The sequence below is a fragment of the Anguilla rostrata genome, chromosome 9 (assembly GCF_018555375.3).
Source record: "Anguilla rostrata isolate EN2019 chromosome 9, ASM1855537v3, whole genome shotgun sequence".
In the NCBI taxonomy this organism is placed as follows: domain Eukaryota; kingdom Metazoa; phylum Chordata; class Actinopteri; order Anguilliformes; family Anguillidae; genus Anguilla; species Anguilla rostrata.
This window is the reverse complement of record NC_057941.1, coordinates 25,135,617-25,162,529: the sequence shown is the minus strand read 5'-3', so window position 1 is coordinate 25,162,529 and position 26,913 is coordinate 25,135,617. Positions and strand designations below refer to the sequence as shown.

General features: G+C 43.5%; 1 protein-coding gene across 1 annotated transcript in view; it reads left to right on the top strand.

Annotated features, from left to right (window-relative positions):
• mink1 (misshapen-like kinase 1) overlaps window positions 1-26,143 on the top strand; it is a 48,737-nt gene extending 22,594 nt beyond the window's left edge. The window contains exons 12-32 of the mRNA XM_064349571.1: window positions 769-876; window positions 1,619-1,705; window positions 2,292-2,492; window positions 4,425-4,595; window positions 5,539-5,799; window positions 6,132-6,211; window positions 8,013-8,116; window positions 8,778-8,872; window positions 9,642-9,665; window positions 9,985-10,136; window positions 10,613-10,730; window positions 11,574-11,612; window positions 12,129-12,270; window positions 12,668-12,823; window positions 13,777-13,920; window positions 14,410-14,544; window positions 15,310-15,410; window positions 15,620-15,769; window positions 16,574-16,733; window positions 16,940-17,079; window positions 17,751-26,143. Of these exons, the coding sequence (XP_064205641.1) occupies window positions 769-876; window positions 1,619-1,705; window positions 2,292-2,492; window positions 4,425-4,595; window positions 5,539-5,799; window positions 6,132-6,211; window positions 8,013-8,116; window positions 8,778-8,872; window positions 9,642-9,665; window positions 9,985-10,136; window positions 10,613-10,730; window positions 11,574-11,612; window positions 12,129-12,270; window positions 12,668-12,823; window positions 13,777-13,920; window positions 14,410-14,544; window positions 15,310-15,410; window positions 15,620-15,769; window positions 16,574-16,733; window positions 16,940-17,079; window positions 17,751-17,834 (2,652 nt within the window). The 3' untranslated portion in view covers window positions 17,835-26,143. The remainder of the gene's footprint in view (window positions 1-768; window positions 877-1,618; window positions 1,706-2,291; window positions 2,493-4,424; window positions 4,596-5,538; window positions 5,800-6,131; window positions 6,212-8,012; window positions 8,117-8,777; window positions 8,873-9,641; window positions 9,666-9,984; window positions 10,137-10,612; window positions 10,731-11,573; window positions 11,613-12,128; window positions 12,271-12,667; window positions 12,824-13,776; window positions 13,921-14,409; window positions 14,545-15,309; window positions 15,411-15,619; window positions 15,770-16,573; window positions 16,734-16,939; window positions 17,080-17,750) is intronic.
• Window positions 26,144-26,913: the final 770 nt, after the last annotated feature.

The window sequence follows — 26,913 nt, the reverse complement described above, 5'->3', positions numbered from 1 at the left end:
ATTAAATTTGTGGATGACGGCGACCATAAAAACATAGCCTGTCCTCAGTTCACACCGTGGACACTGCAGGTCTCCTCAGTTGTGCAGTCTTTTCCAGTGGAAAGCTCTGCAGTAGCACACACAGATTTCTTGTGTCCTTTTCAGCTAAACGCTAAATTTAGTTCTTCCTGCTATTACTGAAAAGCAAACCTTTGAGCGTCGATGTACATGATCTTTCTTTGAACAATTCACAAGAAGAAGGTGCATGAAAATAGCAAGCCTTCAGCGACTAATGAGCACGTTGATGAAAGTGCCTTTTTTAGTCATACCGCAATCAAAACCAGTGGATGCTGTCATAACTGACTGCAGCCGTGACTTCTGCATTTCATGCAAAGAAATGTCCCCACATAGCAAAATCTCTAGAGAATGATGAAATTGCTGCTTGTTGTGGCTAGAGTTTTTCTGTGTGACTCAAACAAAACATTTTCCCCCTGTTTTTCTTAAAGGAAACTATTTTTTTCTGTAAGGGCATGTTCATTTTCTGTGCATTATGTCTGACTGCGGTACATTTAATTGTTAGCACCATCATCCAACCAGAATTGTACATATTACAGATTGTAGCATAGCAACTCTCGGTTCATCTACCCTCTCAGACATTCAGTATCAGAGAGTATGCAAGATGGTGGGGTCAGGAATGAGGTTGGATCTGTAGCAGCCTCGTGACACATGCATTTCTTTTTCTCTCTTCCTCTCATTTCCCCCTGTCCGCACACTCATTCACTCTCTCAGCAACAGAGGAAGGAGCGCGAGATGGTGAGACAGCAGGAGAAAGGCCCCCACCGCCGAATGGATGATCTCAGGAGGGAGGAGGATCGGAGGATGGCTGAGAGGGAGCAGGTAGCCAATCACAAACAGCTTCAGGTCACAGCCAGCCAAATAGAGGGGAGGTGTGGTTTGCTCTGTGAGCTGATTGGAGATTCTGCGCTGTCACTAAAGTAATCGCAGCACCAGTCTGGAATACAGGAATTTTCCTTTGGAGTTGTTGCCATAGCAGCAGAATGGCAGCATGGCTGTGGTTTGTGGAGATTCTATTTTTTGCATCTATTGGTTTCTTTTACCTTTTTTCACCGTGGTGTCAAGCGTACCACAAGGACGGTGTGAAAATGTGCAGAACATTTTGCCTGCATTTTACAGTTGCTACTATTCCATGTGGTCCAAAAAGAGCAGATAAACCTTATTATTAATTTTACTGTGGCAATTTGTGTGACACATTTACAGTCATTTAGCACACACTCTTATCCAGAGTGGCTTGTAAAGAGAACTTGTGCATCCACCATGTATGTGAGCTATGCCATGAGTACAGTATTGATGTATTAAATGTCAGTTAAATAGTGCCTAATATAAATACAAATAATAAATATTTTTTGGAAGCCTGTAATTTAAGCTGTTTAAGCTATTTGTAAATGGCCACATTTATACTTTACACATGTAGATTGTGAAACGACGCTGTTGTCTACCACTGAAATTCTGACATGATATTTCATGGTGATGGATCTCCTGTACCCAGTCCTGAATTGACCTATTTTTTCTCTCCTTGCCGCCTCTCTCTCGCTCTCTCTCTCACTCTCTCTCTGTGTAGGAGTTCATAAGACATAAATTGGAAGAAGAGCAGCGGCAGTTAGAAATTCTGCAGCAGCAGCTGCTTCAGGAACAGGCCCTGCTCATGGTAACGCATGATATGCAGTATGCCCCATAACCTGTCCATAGTGCCCCGTGCCCCATTCCCAAATAAGTGTCCAGTGTGAGGAACTGGCCCCCAGCAGGAACAGTTGTGTCCAGATAGCTTATTTTAAAAGGGGAAAAATGATCTTGATCTGGCGTGCCTTCTCCCTTCACTCTTGCCCACAATGGACAGGCTCCGCCTCCTTTAGGTGACATGTCTGCAGTCGTTTATCATGCATCCTGGACATTGGCTGGAGTTTTCAGTCAGTGCTTCAGTGTATTTGAGTATTGGGGGACAGTGGGGGACACATGCTTAGTTCTCACATTGTAAATTTGGGGATATGTGGAAATGGAGAAGCCCACCTACTACATTTAAATGCTTAGTGGTTCAAACATTTCCACCTGTGAAGATCTATGTCAGATATAGCTATCTCTACTTTTTGGAGCATTTCAGTTTCAGTATGCTGTTCTTTATATTCCTGGCACCAGTGAAATGGTTTTGCATGTGTGCACATTGCCATTCTCTTACTTTCAAACGAGAGGATGAGGTGAACAGCGCTGAGCACGTCCTATCCTCGCGTCGCTCTCAGGAGTACAAGCGCAAGCAGCTGGAGGAGCAGCGGCAGTCGGAGCGGCTGCAGAGGCAGCTGCAGCAGGAGCATGCGTACCTGGTCTCACTGCAGCAGCAGCAGCAGCAGCAACAGCAACAGCAGCAGCAGGACAAGAAGCCGCAGCTCTACCACTATGGCAAGAACCTGGAGCCCAACAACAAGCCCGCCTGGGCCCGAGAGGTACGGAGAGCACCGCACGCGTGAACCGGGAAAACTGCTAGTGTTTCTTCTTCCCAACATTGACCTGGATGATCCAGATGGCTAGCTAAATAAAGTAATAAAGCTAATAAAGTAACTGAAGCTCAAGCACAATGGAAGTGGAAGTTTTTTCTCACCGAAAAGATTATTATTTATTTGAGTGGATACAGATGCTGGTGACTGTGGCTTAGAAACACAATGGAGCCACAGCCACAACATGGACAAATCCTGGTTCAAATTTGATGACTATCCCTCCAGAAATGAGTATTCTGCATTCTTTTTTCTGCAGTATGCCTAGGCGAGTTTCCAGAAAGGCCATTTGGAGACTCCAAAAGGAAACTTGGCAATCAAATAATATTATAGGTCTTTAGAGGTGTAAACGCTGTATATTGTATACTATATGCTCGTGGAAGAAGAGCACTGAAATTAGCTCTCTTTTCCACCTGCCTGTCACCCTCTCCCTCTCCTCCTCCCACTCCTCTGGCAGCAGCAGGTCTGGAAGATTGTGGAAAATAACTACATTAGATATCTGGTTTACTAATCCATTGACTGAGGTCCATTGATTGAAGTATTAGTCAAATACCCCACCCACATCAACATGTCAAACACTTCCCACAATTTCACGCACCGCATTGATTATTCAAAATCAGGCCTACTCCTAATTTATGAGTCTACTGAATAATAATAAAACAATATTTTGAGAATATATGTAGATGTTCACTGATATGAAATGGGGTCCATCCCTTCACTAAACATGCTCTCTGCTGTGGAATGAAAGCTATGTTCACTGTCCTCCTCAGAAGTAATCGCTCAGACGAGTGATTTCTTCCAAGACAATGAAATGCGGAGTCTTCTGGATTTTTTTTAGTAAAACAACAACCTTATTAGGTATAAAGTCTCATTTTTTGGCTGGTGTGTAACGTTCTCAGCGTGCATACTGGAAAAATTTTGGTTTCTTGATGCATGGCCTTTTATGCAAGCCTAACATCCTGTATACCGAAACATAATTTCACTGGCTAAATGGTAGCATGCAACATAAATTAATAATGCAACATCATTTATTTTTTATTTATTAACATAAATTGAGCATGCAACATTGAGCAGATGTGCCAATGTATGGCCAACACCATCGAAGTACTAGATGTTACATAACTTATGCCTACCTGGAGGCATAACACCAATCCAAGTAATACTAAATGTAATGCAAATAATTAGTTTTATGTATTATAACACAATACATAAAACAAATCAGGGTATCCTATAGCTAGCATCCAAATCGTTAGCTAAAACCATGAAGTATGTTCATTCCTGAAATATTAAATGTTACATTAAAATGAGTGCTGAGGAGTAGGAATAGGGAGATTCAATATGAATCTTAATATGAATTCTTGAATAAAAGATATTGGCATCTCCTATTGGTATTGGTATACAGTTTATATAGCCAGCTTTCCTTCTGTCAATTGAAACGTTGTAATTTTTTAATGTTCATTTGAAAAAGGCTATAAAATGCAGTTGTTACCTAGATAATAATGAACAGTAATTTAGAACACTTGGTTAATATTCGTAAAGTACAGCTTAAACTGATTAACTGTATGTCGATATTAAATAAAAAATACTTGATGCTCTGGAAGCACAGCGGTTGCAATGCCAATGTGCATTAGGCTAACAAACTGGCATTTTCTCTCATACAACTTCTGGTTTAAGCCACGCCCACTTATACTTTCATATGCAAATACAGCTACTGATGAATTTGTTGGTTGAACAGATACAGATAGACATCGCTGCACGCCCTTAGCAAATGTACTATGTTGTCCTTTATAATAGATTAACCTATTCCTAAAAAAACGAGAAAAAAATCTGAAACTTTGGGACAGATGACACCCCTTTTCCTCTCTCTTTCTCCGTCTCTGCCAGGTGGAGGAACGTACTAAGCTCAACAGACAGGGTTCCCCCAAGATTTGCTCCACCGTTTCAGACACTGCCATCCAATCACGATCTGATTCTATCTGCCAATCAGGCATCGGGCAAGCCGCCCAAACCCCACCCATGCAGAGGCCTGTCGAACCACAGGGTGGGCAGGGCAAGGTGGGTGTGGCTTAGGAAGAGTGAATGAGTGAAATATGTCAATAAATCAATACTCTCAAGTGCTGTCAGAATAACTACCTAAAACTGGAATACAATTATTAAAGGATTTGTCGTCAGTTTAAAAAAGTTATTTATTAGTTTGTCTAGGCAAGCGTTCTAGCTAATCTTTTGTAAGAGAGCACAGTATTTCTCTTCTGTGATTCAGTAATCTACACCATATCCTGACGGTGTGATAATGAAATAAAAATAGACATATTTTTAACAATTTTCATGTTGAACTAGAGTAGGATTTAGGATATTCATCTGGGGAAAGTGACATTGAGCTCAAAAGATATGCTGCAATTGTGTTTAAAAGACCTACAGTATTCAAATGTGTTATATCAACACTATGCTACATGTTCCAGCCTGTGCGTATATGTTTTTAGGGTTGCTTTAAACTTAAGGTCAGACTTAGGCAATGATGCGTTCGCGTGTGTGTTTGCCCGTATGTATCCGTGTCTGTCTGCGAATGTGTGTGCTTGCCCTCTGCTTTGTTATTAGTGGGACAGTGTGTATCCCTGCGTGTTGCACCTGTCCCATGTTCCCCCTGCTTTGAGGTCCTCCTGCCACCCAGAAGAAAGCACTTCCTGGCTACCTGCACCTTTATTTACTTCCTTTTCCCTTTTTTTCTCCTTTCATCCTCCCTTCATCCTAATATTAATAACTTTCCTCCTGATCTCTGCACGGGAAACTCCCCCTTTAACACGGACGATATCCCTGTCCTCACCTTGTGTCTCAACTGATTGGACCTTTATTTTGCTCTACCTTTCCACAAAAACAACCCGCAAATCCTTCCCGGCGATCTATGCGCTCTCCTCCACTCCCGCTTCCCCACTCCCCCCGATGTCTTTGCTTACGCCTGCACCTGGCTGCCCCCCTGCACCCTCCCCGTCAACCCCTGCAGTTCCAGATGGCCCACCTGGTCCCCCTAAAGCCCTACGCCGCCCCCGTCCCACGCTCCCAATCCCTGTGCGACCAGCCCACTAAGAACATGTCTGCGTTCCCCACCCAGGACCCCACCCCCACCCCCCGCTCCATCCCCTCTAGGGAACTCGTCCGCCAGAACTCTGACCCCACCTCCGAGAGCCCCGCCCCCCAGGCCTGGCCAATCAAGGATGACCGTGGGCCTTGGATCCGCCTGCAGGAGCTGGAGCAGCCACCCAAGGTGAGATACTGTGTTCATTACTCTCAGCCCCCCTCCTACATGATGTTTGTTTGGTTTTGTGTTAATGCTCAGCAACAGCACCATTTCCTTTTGTGTTAGACTGGTATTACTCAAGTGCGTAGAAGAGCGAGTTTGTGTCTATATCCAACCCCTAGCTGGGTACTGGTGCATGATGAAATAAGAAACTTGCAATGAGGATAGAAGAAAAACGGTCTTGGTCAGGCAAAACCAATGAAGACCCTGTAGATCAAAACGTTGCAGTATTAAATATGTGGGAGCTCGAAGGTATCTGCCGTGTGCTAGTGAAGCACTGTCCTCTTTGTTGAGCTCAGGTGCCGCAGAGGACGACCTCCATTGCAACAGCGCTGAACACCAACCTGTCATCTGGCATCAGGCACCCAGTGAGAGCCAGGTGGGTGTGCAGGGGGAGCCCTGAGGGGGAGGGGGGAGTGGGTGTGGTTGTGGGTGAACACAGTGCGGCCTTTTCTTGAGTCAGGAAACTTCTCTCTTAAGCTGTTTTGCTGTCATTTCAGATCCAACACAAGTGCTAAATATGACCAGTAATAAGGATGTCGTGGTTAGGAGTAAAGCCGGACACCCACCGCACGCGTAGCGACTGCGAGCGCACTACGTGCGTAACTGAAGCGTAGTTGACGTACTGTTATTACAACGGCAGCGGGCGACGTCCTCTATACCAGATGCGAACGCGTCGGAAACCGGCTGCGAAGCTTGTGCGACACAAGCGAACTGAAGCGTAGTTTTGCGCTTCTGTTCTATTTTTCTGCTTGTCGCGCGTCATGATGACCTGTTTATACACAGAAATATGCTCTAAAATGCTGGGTATACATGGTCTGATGTATATTTCATCCTTATATTAGGCTACTGGGGGTGTGTCCCTAGTTCCCTCCCAGACATTTTATAAGCAGCTAAAAAAATACAAGCCTTTTCGTTTTTGTATTGTCCTTGCAGAAAAAAAAAACAACAACAAAAAAAACTGGAACCTGAGGAAAAGGCAAATACACCACAGAAAGACGTAGCCTATTGAATGATGTAGAAGTGAATGCACCGAGCAGCAGTTTGTTAGCTTGAGTGTTGGAAGGTAGTTTTTAACCAACCATTGCTCAGCCTATTTGACTTCTCCAATGTCTTCGTTTGCCGTGCTTTCAAAAAGGGCTTGTTAATAAAAATCAGATAATCCGCAGATCTTTAAAAAATCTGATTATTTAGTGGTCTTGCCGATGAAAATGCACGTATTTTATAAATTAAGTTTATAAAAATGAAGCAAGCCTTTATTGCACTTGTACTTCAAAGCTTCCGGTGTTCATGGCGTTGTGGTGTTCATATCCCTTCAAGATTAAAATCAGCTAATCATCTTTTTGATGATTAGCTGATCTTACTAAATCTGATCCTATAAATGTTTTGACCTGAATGAGAAGACGACACGGGAATTCCCAATGGTTGATTACGGATTATTTATTATTATTATGATCATTACATATTCTTCATAAAACTGGCACGCGTTTTAACCAAGCAAATAAATTAATACAGTTTGATATTGATTATTATGCAGGCTACGTTGCGATTTAAGCTTATGGTAATTCTTTAAAGCGTTTACTTTCTCACGTATTTACATGAGTTAACGAAATATTACCAAATTAACAAACTGAAAAAGGTCTCTCACCAAGTATTCACTTAACCCATAATCAACAGTCGTGAACAAACGTGAAATACACGATGTAATCCCACTACAGACTGCGAGAGCTACTAGGAATATAGAGCTTTAAGCAAGCCTTTGCGCGACACAAACGGAACCTGTGTAGACATGCTACGCGTCGCGCTGTGCTGCTTCGCCGTGCTGCTTACGCGCCGCTTACGCTTCGCGTGCGGTGGGTACCCGGCGTAACAGGCTTGTAATACAAAGGTTGCAGGTTCAGTTCCCAAATGAGGCATTGTCATTATGCCCTTGAGCAGGGTGCTTAACCCAAATTGCTTCAGTAGATGTCCACGTGTTTAAATGCATTGTATGCAAAATATTGTAGCTATATCTTTCTGCTGAATGTAATTTTACCTGTTTTGGGTGTGTTTAGAGCACTGAATGATTGTGAGGTCAAAGCTGGGCTGCAGTTGGGTTTCTGGTGTTCTGTTCCAAATGAAAATCGGAATTGCGTTGGGTGTCTTTTAGGTGAACTGGTAATTGTTTTTTTCTGTGTCAGTAACCCTGACCTGAGCCGCAATGATCGCTGGGAGAGAGGGGACAGTCTGAGCGTGGTGGCCAACCTGCCTCAGACCGGCTCCCTGGAGAGGCACCGGATACTCAGTGAGTGTCTGTCTGTCTGTCCGTCTGTCTGTCTGTCCCCCTCCTGTGTGCACCCTTGTGGAGTGAGGGCTTTCCTGTCCGCCCGTCCCTCCTCTCTCGGTCTTGTGTGTGTCCTGGAGGAGTGAGGGCTTTCCGGTCTGTCTTTCTGTTGGTCTGTCTGTCTGTCTGTCTGTCTCTGTCTTTCTGTGTTTGTCTCAGATTTGAGTGTCTCCATGGGTTGCATTTGCTGTGTGAAGTTGTAGAAATTTCTGATGGCTATACATGATGGTAGGGAAACAGAGAGCTTGCAGCTGATGGCATGCCATAGCCTGAGGAACAGTCATTTTCAGACTATTCAAATTGAAGTGGTTTTTATTTTAATTATATATATATATATATATATATATATATATATATATATATTACTTAAAGGTTCCTATGAGTACCTCTAGTGGGGGTGAGATAGTTGTCTTTGTTGATTTACTTATTATTTTATGCAAATAATTGCTTTGGTGATGCTATCCATTTGTAGTCTAATAGAGCTTGTCTGAATTGATAAAATGAGCATAAAAATCAGTTCTGATTTTTAAATGATACTGACTGTATAACGTATTGAGTGTTTGGTAAGCATGTGTTTGCATTTGTGTGTATAACAAAAATAACAGTAATGTGTGTGTCGCAGGCTCCTCGAAAATGGACTCCCCTCCCATCCTGCACCAGGAAGGACGGCACAAACCAGGGGACTCGCGCACCTCCAGCCGGCCCAGCCGCCCCGCGGTGATCATCGCCTCGTTTTTTAACGCCGCACCCATATGCCCCCCCCTCCCCCCCCCCAGCCATAAAACAGATCAAGTATTAAAAGAGGCGGGCAGCCCGTGTGAGGGGAAACAAATACGCCGTCTGTTTACCCTTTGTGTAACAGTACTGCCTAATAACTGCTCCACACAGCTGCACAGCAGAGAACCAACAGCATTGCACGTTACTACTTTCATCCAATTTGTGGAAGTGCGTTTCAGCCAATCACATTAAACAGGAGACTCGCCTTAATACACCAGTCACAAGCCTCTTATTATATGGCCTATACCTTTGTGCCTCTTTCTAAAGCAACCCACAACTCTACTCTTCTGATTGGTATTAATGGGGCCAGCCTGCCTCTCTCTGACTGTTTTTTGTGCTACTCTTCTTTCACTCACAAGGCTTTTGCTAAATAGAACACTTCTAGAAGTTCAGGGTACTTTTTGTGATATGAAAAACAGTCATTTTATATATATAGTTCTTTCAGTACCTCTATTCACTGTTCACTCTTTAAACTCCTGTCTTTATTGAAAGACATGCGTCTTGACTTAATCTTTCTTCTCTCCTTTCTTCCTGTCTTTAATGCCTCTTTTCATCATCCCTGTTCCCCCTTTACTCTCTCACTACCTCCCTCTTTTTCCCCAATATTTCCTTTGCTGCCCTCGTATGCCCTCTCTCCTACTCCTCTTTTATCCCTCCATCATACCCTGTGTATGCCCGCTCTCCTGCTCCTCTTTCATCACTGGTGCAGAGTTATAAGAGAGCTATAGGAGAGGTTAGTATTATTGTCTGTGTTTGTGTGTGCGTGTTTGTGTGTGCATGCATGAATGTCTGCTTGTGTGTGAGTGTGCGCATATGCAAGTCTGAAACCGTGTGTCGCAAACACAGGTCCATCTTTGTCTTTATATTGGCCATGAAATTAACATGAACATTTATGCTTCTCTGAAGGGTTGTGCTCATTTGTTTTTTGGTTCCTCATCTTAAGCTGTAAAGCTGCATGCTTCTCTCTCTTTGTCTCACTGTGTAAGGCTTTGTTTTGTCTAATCTCTCTCTCTCTCTCTCTCTCTCTCCTGCCTGTCTCTCTCTCTCTGTAGGACCATGGTCTTTACGCTAAGGAGCGTCCGGAGGAGCCCCCAAGACCCCCGGCCAAGGCCAATGACTACTCCTCCTCCTCCGACAGCAGCGAGAGCAGTGAGGAGAGCGAGAGTGGAGAGGGAGCAGAGGAGGACCAGAGCCCCTCTGACCGGTGAGCGAGGGGGTCAGGGGTAACAGAGAGAGGGGGTGAGAGAGGGGGTCAGGGGTAACAGAGAGAGGGGGTGAGAGAGGGGGTCAGGGGTAACAGAGCCCCTCAGAGCAGTGCGAGAGAGGGTCAGGGGTAACAGCCCCACTGATGAAAATTGTGCCAAACAAAAGCACTTTGGCAAAAGGAGAGGAGTGGAGCATGAGTAACAGACGTATGAAAGAGGAGATTTGGGTTATTGTACAAGATGCCTGTTCTGCGCCATTTTGTTACTTTATGTTACATAATGGTACAGCGGTTGTCTTCTCATTAAAACATTTCTTATCCTTTTCACCACCTGACTCTCCTCCTCCTCTTGTCTTTCCTATTTTTCTACTTTTCTCCATTCATTCATTCCTCTACTCACTGGCCCCCTTCTAATTTCCCCTCCACACACTCTCCTTCATTACATTTACCACACTCTTTCTCCCCCTCCCTCCCAGCCCTCGGGAAGCAGACACAGACTCGGTAAACACCATGGTGGTTCATGAGGAGGAGGGAGAGGGAGGAGAGGAGCAGCAGGCTGGGGGCTATGGGGACCAAACCATGCTGGTGCAGAGGGTGAGTTATTGACTGTACCACTGCATGGGAGGAGGGGGAGCGGAACATTTAGTTACCAACGCCTACTAAATCACAACCATAAATGATAAGTGGGGGCAAAACTGTCCTGTCTGTCGGATGCTGTTCTAACAGGTGGGTTGATATAAGAATGAATATGGAGGGTGTACAGAGATTTCTTCATAGTTAGTTTATAATAATGCTATTTGACACATTGGTTTAAGTGGTGCATTAGGCCAATAATTACCACAGAGGTAGAATTGCAGGAAATAAATGGTAAACATGTAGCTATAGCCTGTTTTCTGTGATTTTAGTGCTGGCATGTTTAGTGTTACTGAACGGCCTTATGAAGGCTGCTGAACTAAACATGTTGGTAAACTAAAACCAGCCAACCCTGTGCCTCTGCAGGACCAGGGTTGCAGAGCCTTGGGCTAGAAATATACAGTGATCATGCAGTAATACATCGAGGCTGTTGACGGTTGAGAGGAATGTAGACAGAGGCCACAGGTTACCCCTTGGGGAGACTTTCTGCATCTGATTCTGCATCTATTACTCTATTATTGAGTGGATTAATAGAGTAGTGCTCTGGGCTCCAATACTGACCCTGTAGGGATTCACTAGCCTGATTGAGTGCCAAGAGTTTGTGGAGGAAGGTAAAGGGGAGAATATAATATATCTGAGGACATAATGTGGAGAGCAGCCATTGATCCTGGGAGTGTGAGTGATTGAATGATTAATTGTGTTTTCGTGTAGAGCCCAGTACAGAGTAGCCCTGGGTATTATGTGGAGTGCCACTGCTCCAGTGTGCAGTTGTGCGTATGTGGTTGTGACTTATTTTTTTAATAGACCCCGGAGAAGCGCAACCACAACAGTTACACAAACCGGGTACTCCTCCAACGAGACCAGCTCTCACTCTCCCCGGAAGGAGGGCCGAGGTCTTCCGTCTCTCCGTCCTCGTCCGCGAGTCTGTCGGCTCTCGCGATGTCGCCGTCCTCTGTCCGTCTGACTGTCTGTCCGTCGTCCTGTCCGTCTGACTGTCTGTCCGTCCTTCTGTCCGTCTGACTGTCTGTCCGTCCTTCTGTCCGTCTGACTGTCTGTCCGTCCTTCTGTCCGTCTGACTGTCTGTACGTCCTTCTGTCCGTCTGACTGACTGTCCGTCCTTCTGTCCATCTGTCCATCTCTCCGTCTGTTTGTCTGTCTGTCTGTCTGTTGTTTCTGCCACACATTTCTTAGCCCTTCTCCAATTCCAGCCCTGAAAAAACGTGTTTTGTGAACCACCTGCATTTTTGCTTGGATATCGAAGCAGTGCGTGCATGCCAGTGGTGTTTAGTTACATTTGTTTAGTTGTTGTACTTTATTTCTATGAACCAACTGGTAAAAGTTCTGTTTGCCCCCAGATGAGCAGTGCTGACCTCACACACTCTCTTTCAGTATCAGTCTAGGGGATTGGTCAAAGCATCCGGTAAATCTTCCTTCACTACCTTTGTTGATCTTGGGATGTACCAAACACCAGGAGGGGCGGGAGAGCCCATCAGTGCAGCAGGTGGGTGAACACTGATGCGCATAATTTTTGTCTGCTTTTCATTGTATATATTCAAAGAACATGTCTGTGTGTCAAGCATATGCACAGACAGACACAAAGGGTGTGCGATATGCCCAGAATTTTTTTGCACACACATACACACACACACAAACACACACACATACTGTAACTAGTAATGTGCAGTGTTCACCATTGAGAAACCCTTATGTAATGTCACCTGTTTGTGTCTTTGATAAGGCCCAAGATTAGATTGATAGATGATAAGATTTTGACTCTTCACAAGATGGGCTAGCTGTCTGTCTGTATGTTGCAGGATAGCCCAATGAATGTCTACAGACAGGAGTTGTGCATCTCAATCTACAGCTCTCTTTCCCTGTCCCCTGCCTGCTCTCCACAGGCTTGGGCTCCAGGTTCGAGCAGCTGAAGCTGGAGGTGAGGAAAGGCTCGATGGTGAACGTGAACCCGACCAACACCCGCCCCCACAGCGACACCCCCGAGATCCGCAAGTACAAGAAGAGGTTCAACTCCGAGATCCTGTGCGCTGCTCTGTGGGGTGAGCGGGGATGGAGGGCCAAAGAGGTGTAGCGATGGGTGACGTTAGGGAGTGCAGCAGGCAGGATGAGTGAGGTTAAGAGTGTAGCTGACAGGAGGAGTGAGGTTAGGAGTGTAGCAGACAGAAGGAGTGAGGTTAGGGAGCGTAGGAGACAGGAGGAGTGAGGTTAGGAGTGTAGCAGACAGAAGGAGTGAGGTTAGGAGCGTAGAGACAGAGGAGTGAGGTTAGGAGTGTAGCAGACAGAAGGAGTGAGGTTAGGAGGAGCTGAAGGAGCAGTGAGGGTGAGGTTAGGAGTGTAGCAGACAGAAGGAGTGAGGTTAGGGAGCGTAGGAGACAGGAGGAGTGAGGTTAGGAGTGTAGCAGACAGAAGGAGTGAGGTTAGGAGTGTAGCTGACAGGAGGAGTGAGGTTAGGGAGCGTAGGAGACAGGAGGAGTGAGGTTAGGAGTGTAGCAGACAGAAGGAGTGAGGTTAGGAGTGTAGCTGACAGGAGGAGTGAGGTCAGGGAGCATAGGAGACAGGAGGAGTGAGGTTAGGAGTGTAGCTGACAGGAGGAGTGAGGTTAGGGAGCGTATGAGACAGGAGGAGTGAGGTTAGGAGTGTAGCAGACAGAAGGAGTGAGGTTAGGGAGCGTAGGAGACAGGAGGAGTGAGGTTAGGAGTGTAGGAGACAGGAGGAGTGAGGTTAGGGAGCGTAGGAGACAGGAGGAGTGAGGTTAGGAGTGTAGCAGACAGAAGGAGTGAGGTTAGGGAGCGTATGAGACAGGAGGAGTGAGGTTAGTAGTGTAGCAGACAGATGTTGGGTTAGGGAGTGTAGAAAACAGGTTGTGTGGTAATAGGCTTGGACAGAGAGTGATGTACTGTAATACTATGTACTGATGTACTATAAAATGAATGGTGGATATTAATGTGATTTTGTGCGTGTTTGTGTGTGTGTGTGTGGGGGGGTTCTCTAGGGGTGAATCTACTGGTGGGTACTGAAAACGGGCTAAAGCTGCTGGACCGCAGTGGACAGGGGAAGGTGTACCCCCTCATCAACTCCCGCCGGTTCCAGCAGATGGACGTCCTGGAGGGGCTCAACCTGCTCATCACCATATCAGGTCATTAGCACTGCCTCCTTAATAGGGCTGCTGGCAGAGATGCTGGAAAGGGGAGGCTAAGGGCCCATTGGACCCTCCTCACCCTCCCATTAATGCCTCCTATAACTGGCAACTCTTGCAGTTAAAGGATGTTTCATGTATGCCCATTCACTCTTATTGTCAGAGCAATGAGTGCAGCTAGCGAATACCAAATACCATATTGGGCGTTCCAAAACGGCAGTAATGGTCTGTAACCTTAAAAAAATACTGAGCATACATGGTATCATCCATACACAACCTCATACGGAGACCCCAGTAGCAAGAGAACCTTTTTTATCTTGAATGACCTAAATACCGGCTAGCACTAAGCCTATGCCCTTTTTATCTCTTCAACTATTTTTGGATTCAAGATATATTGGCAAGCATCTTCTCACAGAGATGGCAGGCCTAAGCCTTCACAACCGTGGTGTACAGTGCATGTGACAGATGCCTGCATTCTTGCCCACTCAGGTAAGAAGAACAAGGTGCGCGTGTACTACCTGGCCTGGCTACGCAACAAGATCCTGCACAATGACCCTGAGGTGGAGAAGAAGCAAGGCTGGACCACTGTGGGGGAGATGGAGGGGTGTGTGCACTACAAAGTGGGTAAGTGAGGGAGGGGTGTGTGCACTACTAAGTGGGTGAGTGAGGGAGGGGTGTGTGCACTACAAAGTGGGAGGGAGTGAGGAGGTGTTGCACAAAGTGGTAGTGAGGAGGGGTGTGTGCACTACAAAGTGGGTGAGTGAGGGAGGGGTGTGTGCACTACAAAGTGGGTGAGTGAGGGAGGGGTGTGTGCACTACAAAGTGGGTGAGTGAGGGAGGGGTGTGTGCACAACAAAGTGGGTGAGTGAGGGAGGGGAGAGTGCGCTAAAAAGTGGACGAGTGAAGGAGGGATAGAAAAGATCCATTCTAACATACTGCAGCGTGAGTTACATCGTACAAATTTCTGTGTGCAAGGCTCTCAGAAGTTGGAAAATGCAATGCATTCATTGACAATCCCTAGAGTAGTACTGTCTCCAGATCCATGTCACTTTAAAATATATTTTTAGAACAGTATTTTAGTATTTCATTTTCTTTCCTTCATTTTTATTGACCTAGTTTTGTCATTTTCAGTTTTTTTTCTAATTTTGCACAAGTTTTTGAATATTCTTATTATACTTTGAACCTGAGGCCTGAAAAGTGATCTGCAAATGAAATGTGATCTTATTGTCAGAATAGAGCATTTACCCCCTTCTGCATAGATAGTTGTGGGATAGTTGTGAACAGTAATGCTGAGCTGGTCGTGATGCGTGGTGCGAGTTTTTATAAAAGATGTGAAAGGCTATTATGTTTCTGTTCTTGTCGCGCTCACTTCTCTCTCCATCTCTGTAGTGAAATACGAGAGAATCAAGTTCCTGGTGATCGCTCTGAAGAATGCAGTGGAGGTGTATGCCTGGGCTCCTAAGCCTTATCATAAGTTCATGGCTTTCAAGGTACGGATTCCGATTGGCAGATTCTGACTGACTCTGTTAGCCTGTCCCTTTGCATTGTCTCTCTGTTCCTTTCTGTCTTGATTTAATTATAACAGGCATGACTAACACAGTGCAGTTGTATTTCTAGACCATTAAAACGGTGCACAGTAACTGTGTCTCTCCCACCCCTTTTCCCTCCCTCTCGGTCTTGCCTTTTCTGTCTCTCCCAGTCCTTTGGTGACCTGCCACACAGGCCTCAGCTGGTTGACCTGACAGTAGAGGAGGGTCAGAGGTTAAAGGTCATTTATGGGTCCAGCGCAGGGTTCCACGCCATTGACGTGGACTCAGGAAACAACTATGATATCTACATCCCTGTACACGTGAGTCTTCCAAACTGTCCATGCGGCCCACAGTCCGTATGTGTCTGTGTAATGCATTCATGGCATACAGGCACGTGCAACTGGGACATGCAAGTCACAAGTCTTTCGAACAGTACATTCAACTATGACATCTACATCCCTGTATGTGAGTCATGAAAACATTCAAACAGTGCATACAGTCATGGCTTCTGAGTGTTTGTGTGTTGTTCAAATAGCACACTGACCATGACGCCCAAGAACACAAGTCATTCAAGCAGTATGAATCTATGCCAGGGACATCTGTCTCAATACATGTGATTCATTCATCCAGTATATGTGACAGAATGCAGCTCCAGCTCCACCCCTCTCCCTCTGCTGCAGACAGCAAAGAGCACATGACAGCTGTTTTTGGCTGCTTGACTCCTAATTTGTATGTCTCCCGTTTTTCTCTGGAGTGGACTCTGTGCCAAGAACGTCAGATGGAAAAATATGTAAAAATAGAATGCACAAAAATAAAATTAATTGGCTACGTAGAAATGCATCCAAAATCAACTGCCTAAGTTGAAGCTGAAGAGTTAAAGCTGCTGGCAGCATTTTCTGTTCTGAAAAGGCAACAAAGTTAACTTGAATTGCTGTACTTTATCATGTCCCAAAAAAAAATAGCCACATGGGTTACAAAACAGGAAGTAGCAAATGAAGTTGCGTCTTATCAAGCTTCTTGTAATGACTTCTGCAAAAACGGCGTCATGAAACGGTAGCTGATGAGTAAGTGTTTCCAGAGGAACAGCTGAGAGAACGTTCCGGTTCCTCCTCCCTCGCCCGCAGATCCAGAGCCAGGTGATGCCCCACGCCATCGTGTTCCTGCCCAGCTCGGACGGCATGGAGATGCTGCTCTGCTACGAGGACGAGGGCGTCTACGTCAACACCTACGGGCGCATCATCAAGGACGTGGTGCTGCAGTGGGGCGAGATGCCCACCTCTGTCGGTGAGACCCCCGGAGAGGCCCGCAGACCAGCATGCTTGCGTGGGCCCCTGCTGTGTGTGTGCGTGCGTGCGTGCGTGTGTGTGCATGCGCGTGGGTGTGTGTGCGTACGTTTCTCATGTTTGTTGAAACTCAGTGTGTTGTAGAATCCCCCTCTGTTTTTTCTTTTCTCCTGTCTCTGTCTTTCTCTCTCTTTCTCTCTCCTGCAGCTCATATCTGCTCCAATCAGATCATGGGCTGGGGGGAGAAAGCCATAGAGATCCGCTCTGTGGAGACCGGCCACCTGGATGGAGTCTTCATGCACAAGAGAGCCCAGAGACTCAAGTTCCTGTGTGAGAGAAATGACAAGGTCAGACACAATTCACATACGCACACGCATGCACACATACACACATGCAGAGACACGCTCTCACACTCACACACACACACACTCACATACACACTATTAGGGTGCATTGTGTTGTCCACAGCTCAAACTCACATTCCGGTACATGTATTATGTACATAAGAACTACATAAGAAATCCAGAAAAATACATACATGGTGAACCTCATTGTACATAATATGTACGATGTGTGACAAGCATATAGAAATTCACACAGACACAAGTGTACATACAGTATTGCCACACACAATGTATATGCTGCAGATTAAACTCTATGCTGTTCATGGACAGTGTTCAATTTCACACACAAATACACAGTACACGATTGCACTTGGGACATGCTCTCACACACACACACGCACACACACTCACACTCACACACATACTCACACACACACACACACACACACACACACACACACACACATAGGAAGTAGATACTTGTGCACTGGCAGTAATGTCCAGAGTCTGAACTCACAGAATGTTGTTTCTGATATCTGTTCTGATATACATGTTTTTCCCAGCCCACGTTTAAGCAGGGGCTCTGAAGAGGCTCCGCTCACAAACACTAATGTGGAGGCCATGTTTTTATTGCCTGCAGGTGTTGTTATTTCATGACATTCTCCCCCTCCCAGGTGTTCTTTGCCTCCGTGCGTTCTGGGGGCAGCAGCCAGGTCTACTTCATGACTTTGAACAGGAACTGCATCATGAACTGGTGAAGCGGAGGCGGCCGCGTCCCCCTGTCTGTCTGTGCGATCGTCCGTGTGTCTGTCTGCCTGGCTGAGAGAACGGGCTCCCTCCTCCCTGCGTAGGAGAGCGAGGTGGGGGGGCGGGGGGGCCGAGGTGCACACAGAGGGAATCACCCCCGTCTTACACCCATTGTCTCCTGAGCTCCTCGTCTCTCTCATCCGATTTCAGCGTGCTGTCTCCGTACCCCAATGGCCAACTCAGGCTCTCTGTCCGACCGAGGCACCTCGCCACTGAACAATTCGCATTCTCTGTTCATATTGTCCACCACCTTGATCGATGGAAAGCCAAAATATTACACAAAGCACAAATACAGTTGTACATATTTCTGTCATGTTGTACCTCTGATGTGTTACTTCCACGGTTGGGCACCTGGTTACTTAAATGTTTATAATATTCCTGTTCTTCATTTGGTCCAAGACCCACAGCATCTTTCAGAACGATTGTTTTTGGTTAGCGAAACAGAGATGTGGAGACATGCTTAGAGGCACAATGTTACAAACATTTTCAGAAAAGGCAAGCCTGTCATGAGGTTGCCCTAGCATAGAGGAAATGGCCTTGAAGTGTCTGGCAGTGGGTCCCCCTACTGATGTGGAGTATCATAGCAAAGTGGCTAATGTTCTTCAGCATCTTTGGTAATAGCTGAAACTGCAGAAGGGCATGTGCTTCACGGTTGAGTGTTTTTTTCATATATATTTTGTTTGTACTGAATGTTCAGTATTATGATCTGTTGGGTAAATGGAAGAAATTTCCCTATGAAACCAATTTGTGCTCACAGACGGGGAAATTGCAAAGGGAGCTCTTTACTGCAATAAATGCAGATCGTCCGTGCACTGCATGGAGCCTTGCGTGTCAGATGGACCAGCTGGGTTATTTTATTGCATTGTTTGTTTCTGTGAGAATAAGAGGTCAGAGGAATATCAGTAATAAATAGTTTATTCATTGAGACTTTTTCTAGTTAATTTTATCTGTAAATATCTTGAGATTACCTATTACACTATAGCTGTATTCGTTATTATCCGTTGTGAGTTTATGTAGTTTGAAGAGGGCGTTTATGTTCAGCTATTTTATTGTTGGCTTCAGGGTTGAAGTTTGAGACTGACGTGAAGAGTGACACAGGAGGCCTGGCAGTAAGGTGGGAATCATGGGATTTTTGGAAACGAAATGCGCTTCGGAGGGAATTCACGCTAAATCAGAATTAAACTTAATTGCTCAGCCCTGCCCTCTGCACAGCGTGTAGCTGTAGGGAAAAGCATAACCCTTTTGAAAATGCATTCACAGTGCAGTGTTTACTGACTGTGCCTGGGTGAGAGCTGGAGTTCTGGGGGCTCAGTGGGGTTTGTTGTGGAGTAACGAGGCTGTGGCCATTAGGGTTGGGTCGGTTTCCGGTTTTGCCGGTCCGGTCCGGTGTACGAGCTTAAACCGGTTTGATTTTATGCGAACCGACTGAACCGGCATTTGTCATTATGGGAGGTTCTGGCAAATGAAAAAGTAGCCTACATCAGCAACCTTTGCCAACGGCGCTAAAGCCAGTTTGTATTGCATTAGTAATAAGCAATATGACAACGTGATTAATATAATATTATGTGTGTTTATAAACGGAGCCACTAGTGTCTGAGATTGACAGGCCGTGCGCAATTTAGTGGCCAGCAACAAGGAGATCAAATTTCAGTAGACCACGACATTTATTTTGCCTTTTTGTATAGCCATTTCCGTGGATAAAATCGCATTTATTATTATTATTTTATGTTAAAAACATTTAATTTATATCCAGGGAGATAGTCAACTAGCAAGTTAGATGACATGTTTAGCCATTTACTAATACCATCGCTGGAAAATAAACCTTTAAACCAGAGAAATTGCTGAGTTGTCTTAGAATCTTTATCGCAACAGGATGTATCATGGCTGGCAGAGTCCGCATAGCAACGGAGGCTGTTATGAAACGTTAACTACATCACATAACAGCCGTTTTAGAATGTCATTGCCTCACCCGGGTCATTTTTGCAGCTGGGATCAAAATTGGCGTTACAGTTCCACTCAGGAGCGGCTGAGTCACGTGCGACACCTACTGGTAAAATTACCGGTCCGGTCCGGTTCGGTCCGGTCCGGTATTTGGCTTAATATCAAACCGGTTTGAAATTTTTTACATCGGCCCAACCCTAGTGGCCATGCAGTGTCTCACCCTGTGGTGACACTGCGCTGGCTGTGACCGCTCTGCAGTTTGCTTGCTATGAGAGGACAGCTTAGTGGGCTTTTAGTGGGGTTTACACTTCAAACACTTTTATTTCAGAATATTTATTAGGATATATGGCAAAAATATATATGGTCAAAGTGTGTGTGTGAGTGAGTGTGTGTGATATATACTGACAAGCATATGTCTGCATTCTTATTAACTATATGTATTGTTTTCCAAACCAAAGTTGAAAATATCATATATACTTTCATTTCATTTTATTTAAGTTTTTCTTTTTTTTTGCTTGGGGGACTTTTTAAATATGACATTGTGTCTTTTTATAGAATATTTATGTCTTAACTAGAAGCACTTGAATCATACCCGTGCCTAACGTGAATAAACAGCACAGAATGGATTGTAAAATTACATATTTAGCACTTTTTTCCATTAGTATTTAATTTGCGCTTATCTTGTTGAGCACAAATATTCTGTGGCACCGAAGCAATATTATGCTTAAAGTATCATCCGGATCTTCTCTATCAGATGTGTTCTTATAAAATGGGATCATCACAGGAAGCAAAGGAGAGTGGTCTTCAGGGTTGATAAAATTGGGATGGGACATAGGTGTCTTCACATTTCATATTTTAATCTGAGGTGCTCTGGAAAATATGGAATATATTGATGAAAAAAAAATGTACATTTTACTTTATCTGTTGGATACCATCTAATTTCCATCTCAAATGTGACAACAGCAGCATCTTATCCCCAGTTATACCATGGTCTAGGTGAATATGTGGTTCTGATTGGCTGGAAGATGCAAGTTAAAAACTGATAACTGCACAACTGTGGCAAGTAGGTCCAGTCAAACGGTCTGATCACCGTTCTAAATTCATACGCCGGCTACCGTTGATACAAGGTCAACTTGTGATTGCAGAAGCTGAAATGTATGATAAAGAACACTTATTTTACACTAATTACATCCACACTTAAACTAGCTAAGCAGCTTGGTGTGTATAAGTGCCATATTTATTCAGTTTGGTGAGTGTCCACAAAGTATGATATGTTAAGGTAGACTATATGACCGAATGTATGTGGACTCCCCTTGGCTGTTTTTTTTGGTTTGGGCTAGGCCCCTTAGTTCCATTGAAGGCATATATTAAAGCGACAGCATACAATTATATTCTAGACAATTCTGTTCTTCCCCAGCAGTTTGGGGAAGGCCCTTTTCCTGTTTCAGCATGACAATGCCCCCTAGCACACAGTGAGGTCCATTTAGAAATTGTTTTGTTGAGAACGGTGTAGAAGAACTTGACTGGCCTGCGCAGAGCCCTGACCTCAACGCCATCCAAAACGTTTGGGATCCGTTTGAAAGCCAACTGTGAGCCAGGCTTAATCGCCCAATCAGTGCCTGACCCCACTAATGCGCTTCTGGCTGAATGGAAGTAAATCCCTGCAGCAATGCTCCAACATCTAGTATATCCCTGTATAAAGCCTTAGGCTAAAGCCTTCCCAGAAGCGTGGAGGTTGTTATAGCAGCAAAGGGTGGACCAACTCTATATTAATGCCCATAATTTTGTATGAGATGTTGGATGCCAGGTGTCCACATACTTTTGGCCATGTAGTGTATGTTGGCTCCCGTCTCATCACATCGAATGAAGACAGCTTCCCTACAATTCTGCTACAAAAGTATGCTTGCAGTTTTGAAGCAAATTGAGTATATGGCTAGCTAACTATCCATGATGGAAAACATACTGAGACCGTTTTGACCCAAGATCAAATATAATTTAAAGTTATGCGAGTGACAGTGAACCTAGCATGGTGGCTTGCTACCTGACCAGAATGAGCAGGAGTAACATGAGCTTGTGGTTGCTAGGTCATATCTATGTGTATCTGTTTTGCTTAACATTTTTTTGAATACAAAACATTCAACAAGATAAAGTGAATGTTCATTTAAAGTTTTTGCAAGTGACCATGGTGTAATGGGATAATCTACTTGCCCTGGAGGCCTTGGCACAAATGTTCTTTTAGTGACACTATTACAACATTATAGTAGATAATCTAGCAATCACCAAATGGTTCTGTTTCTGTGACTAAACATCAGAAGACTGAAAACTGGAATTGTTAGTTACATTTCATAGGATGTAATAACAGTATTTTAAAAATAACAAAAAAAATCTGCTTCTAGTTTTGTTTTTTATCCAGTACATGTTTATTTACATGTGGGTGCATATGTCTGAATGTATTCTTGTTTTAAATTCTGTAATGAAGTAGTATTCCACACTCAATCAGATCTTATTTGCAGTTATTATCCTGAATGTATTGCATTGGACATAATGTGCAGTAGTAAATTTATTAAGAAATGGTCATATACACCTGTTTGATGCTGATCTTTGCCAGTAAGTTGCACAGATAACGTGCAACTGTATCCATATTTCAGTTTACCTTAAACTCCACCCTAATCTCAGTTAGCCATAGTGATTTGTGTTTATGAGTTTGTCCAGACTGCCAGGTTTATAGTTAATGCAGTGCCTTGGAATGGGAGTATCATAAAGTGCACTTTATCTGATAAAAAAAACTGGCAGGCACAAACCTGTGTTTATAATGCTCAGCATAAATTCAGAGATCAATAATTAGCACATATTAACACTCCTGAGCTATGAGGCTTTCCTCAGATGAAGTTCACATTTATCACACAACACATCTTGGTTTATGGGAGTTTTGTAACATCAGAAATGGAAGAGGTATAAAGGATTGTGCGGGGATTGATTCAGGCAATATCAATTTGTCAAAATTCATTGTTGTTTCAACTATAAATCATAGATGTTTTTAGTCCACGTTCTGGGAGTATACGTGTGTATTTGTGTGCAGGGCAACCTGCAACAGCCAGTTATGGTGGGATGCTCTGCTGTAGAAAGGGGCTGGTTCCTGCTGAAAATGTACTAATATATGTTTTTTGCTTAGAGCAGCCTTGAACTCTGCTGTTGTGGCGTCATGTTAAGTGTAATTTCCCTAAGATGCCAGCAGAGGGCAACAAACATGCAGGGACAGTGGATGCGGTCTATTTTGTGGAAGAAAGCAATGTTGCACTAACACTGCCTAGCAATGGTAGTGCAAACCATAACCAGTCAACGTAAGCCATAATGTGATTTGCATTTGTGTTTGGGTGAAAACCAGGGGAGGTTTGACACAGGGTCTTATTGTTTGATTTTGAGTATTTATCAGATCTAACAGGCATGGTTGAAATAGAGTGGATATTTAAAGAAAATAAAATTACAAAGGAAGAAAAGTGTGCAAGGATTTAAATTTGAGATGCATTCTTAGAGGTGATGTGACCAATATTTTCGGTTTTAAATTTGTTCATTATTGGTGGCTGATTGCTTGTGATTTGAACTCAACAGATTTCTAAATGAGGCCAGTTTTTTCGTAAGTTTATAAAGAATTTTAAAGTTCTTTTTTATTACCATTGGTGCATTACAGTAAATATGGGATAGGCAATTTATTTGAGGCAGTTTTATTGTGTAGATTTAGGTCTACATGATGGTGTGTGTGTGTGTTTACGTGCATGTATGTGTGTTCACATATCCTGTGCTTCAGATTTTAGTGCAGATTGGTCTTGGAGTAAGCAGATGCTTGACTAAAACCGATAACTTTCCCCTTATGTGTTCAGATCTAAAAAAATATGTCAGGCCTGCTAATTATGAATGGTTTGTTGTACAATATTTTAAAGGGTGACTGGGTTGGGAGACACGAGGGGCAGTTTACAATATGTTCAACTGGGACTTCCCCGGGAACAACTTTCATTCAAGTGTATACATGTGTGTTTTAAAACTCGCATAGTTTTAGGGAACTAAGTGTGTTACTGTTGTCACAGGTTAGCTGAGCCTAAGATTCGATAGCTCCTTTAATCTTCGCTTAATCTCCCATTAAGAGGTAAATTCACTCTGTGGTTCCCAGATCTCCGTTCTGTAGTTTCAAATTGTTACAGAAAGCATATGTACACTTGTATTGCACTGAATGTAATGTACAGTAATGTAACCATAACAAGCTGCCTGATTTTGTGTGAATTGTACTCTCACACACAGCATTGGGAGAATCAAAACTGTTAAGTAGTCAACCAGGATTGCTGCACACAGGTGAATCCCCGGCTGTTTAGATTTTTAAATGCAAGCACACTCTGACAATGCCAGCAGGTCGTACACTGCAAACATAAATAGTAAGGTGTAGTTTATAGTTCCCTAACAGCAATATGACTGTCATATGATGCTTAAACACTTATTTCTCATTTCAAGTACTCTTCAGAGGGTTGAAAGCAATCTCACTCTAAATTTTCAAAATATTTGCATGAATATATTCTTGGGCTAAGAATTTGTGCATACTGTACGTCCCCGTGAATGGCAGTTGTGCATTTGAACAGCGGCCTTGCTGATATGAATGTAAATCAGTGTCTGTCCCCAGCCCCATATCCCGTAGTCCTGAACTTATATTCAGAAAATTTATGAACTCTTATTCTGCTGCTTATTCACAAAACATCAGGGGGCACTGGTCCCTCTAGTCTATGAAAAAGACCACTTAATGTTCCTCTAATCAAACTCATGTTTACACATTAACTTTCCCCCAACATAGCAATCTGAAAAAGAGTGCATGCTTTTTTTTCCCCCAAATCCATATCTGTTGCATTTGCGGATTAATTTAGCTAAATCAGTGTGCCCCTACAGCTAGAGTTATATTTCAATATAGTATTTGAGTCTTTGCCTCCCAATTTTCTTTCTTCAAATAAAATGACTTTGGGGTTGTTAGGATCTGAGGTTGTGTTCACAAAATAATCTCAGTGGCGCAAATGAGAATTGGCCGCAAGCTTGGAAATTTAATTCTCAGCTAAAATTTGCACCTAAGAATGTTTCCAAACGGACTCCATGAGGAAGTCGCGACAAGGAATTAAGACAAACCGATAATGAACAAAGTGTGCCTTACGTCACCTTACGCCACCCGGTGGCCGTGAACGTGCCATATTACCATAGCATTCCATATGTGGATATGTGTCTTACTGTGAAGTTGGGCCCAATCAGGTTTGAGGAATAACATATTTAGAATATCAGTAGACAGATATTGTAGGACATTTGGAAAATAGACTCTGACATAAAATGTGCAATCTTTCAAAAATGGATATTTGGCCTAAAACAAAATGTATATGCATAAGATACTAAGTGAACCTACATTAGGGTAGCTACAGATCTGCCAAGTTTAGAAGTGATTTGGCTTTAACACCTCTAATTTGGAAGTGGCGCCGTTTCCTTGTCAGCTACTCTTTTTAAAAAAAATTTTATTTATACGCTGCTCAGTCAGATAAGTGTATTCTTACTCATTCAGTCACTGTACGTGTTCCATCTTGGATAAAAATATGATGAAAATATCAGCTGTCCATAACCCCCAGCAGTCACTCTGTTAACACATAAAGCTCTCTGAACTTACTGTCAGGTCCTAGGAGTCCTTTGAGTGATTTAAAAATCTAAAACACTAATAATTGTTTTATAATAAATTCTTAGATTTAAGGGATGGTTTTCTTTCCTCTTTTTCACATAAATGGAATTTGGCCACTTTAGTGCTGCGCGTCCCACTGAGATTTTTTTATCTGAGCACAACCAATGGGCTGCTGATGGCTGCTGTGAAGTTTGGTTCAAAAATCTGCTGTAGTAAATGCCAGAAACTGATAGACTATGTATAGATATATATTCATACAAAATTAAGCTCTACCTTTTTGTAAAAATTTACAATCAATATGTGAATGGAATTATGATTTTCCTCATTTTGCTGTACTGTAGTGAGCCGGAAGAGGTTAACATTGACATTTTAAAAGCGGAGTTTGTATCCTCTTTGATGGGTTGATTATTCTATTTTTTCTTTTGTAAAGTCCTTTTGGAAAAAAAAAAAACAAGATGTCTTTTTAATGTGTGTTTCGTTCCTTTTTATGAGGGGGAAAACCCTTTCATGATTGATTGTATTTAATAGAGTAGACTAATGAATTTTCAAGTCTTACAAGATTGTGCTGAATGAACTCATGAGTCTGTAAAGTCCTTAAAAAATAAATAAATACTTCGATCTCTGTTTAAACTGTGAGTGATTTATTTGGTTACTAGCAGTCTTCAGATGCTTTTAATTGTGTACAGTATCACTGACTGAGAAACATGTAAAATGATTATTCCTTTGTCATTGTCAGTTTTAAGGGTCAACCCTTAAATGCATTAAATCTACAATGCATTAATTCATTCAGTGCATTTTCATACCTGCTTAGCTTCTGTTGAGAATTACATCCAGGTAATATGAAAATGTCACCTCAAAAGATAGTTGTAGAGATCTGCTAGCCCCTGGGACCCCTTGCTATGTTTTCCTACACCTTGAAAAGTAGTCTTATTTGATCTGCTTTGTCCATATGTTCTGACAGCCAATCATGTTTGTATTCTAAATGAAGAAATAACCTATTTGATCTTTAAAATTAGCATGGTTACTTCCTTTGTGCAGCACTAAAGTAGATTTATACCCTAGGTGGTGACAGTGAGCTCGTTTAGCTCTCGGGGAAAACCAAGTGCTCCCTGAATGTAGCTGCTTTTTAGGATTGACTGGACTGATGAAGTTGTAACTATGACTACAGCTGTTTGTGAACAGGCCACAGGATTGCTTAGATGAGTCTCATGTGGCTGAGATGCCCATGAGATGTCCAAGATGCTGTTGCACCATAAAAATGTATTCAGAACAGGAACAACGATTCCCATGCACTCCAAATCTTTGACATTGGTGTTATCATATACAGGTTGAGCACCCAATTCATAATCTTTCACCTCAACATCTGAAATTCAGACCTAAAAAACCAGGTAAGGTGGTTT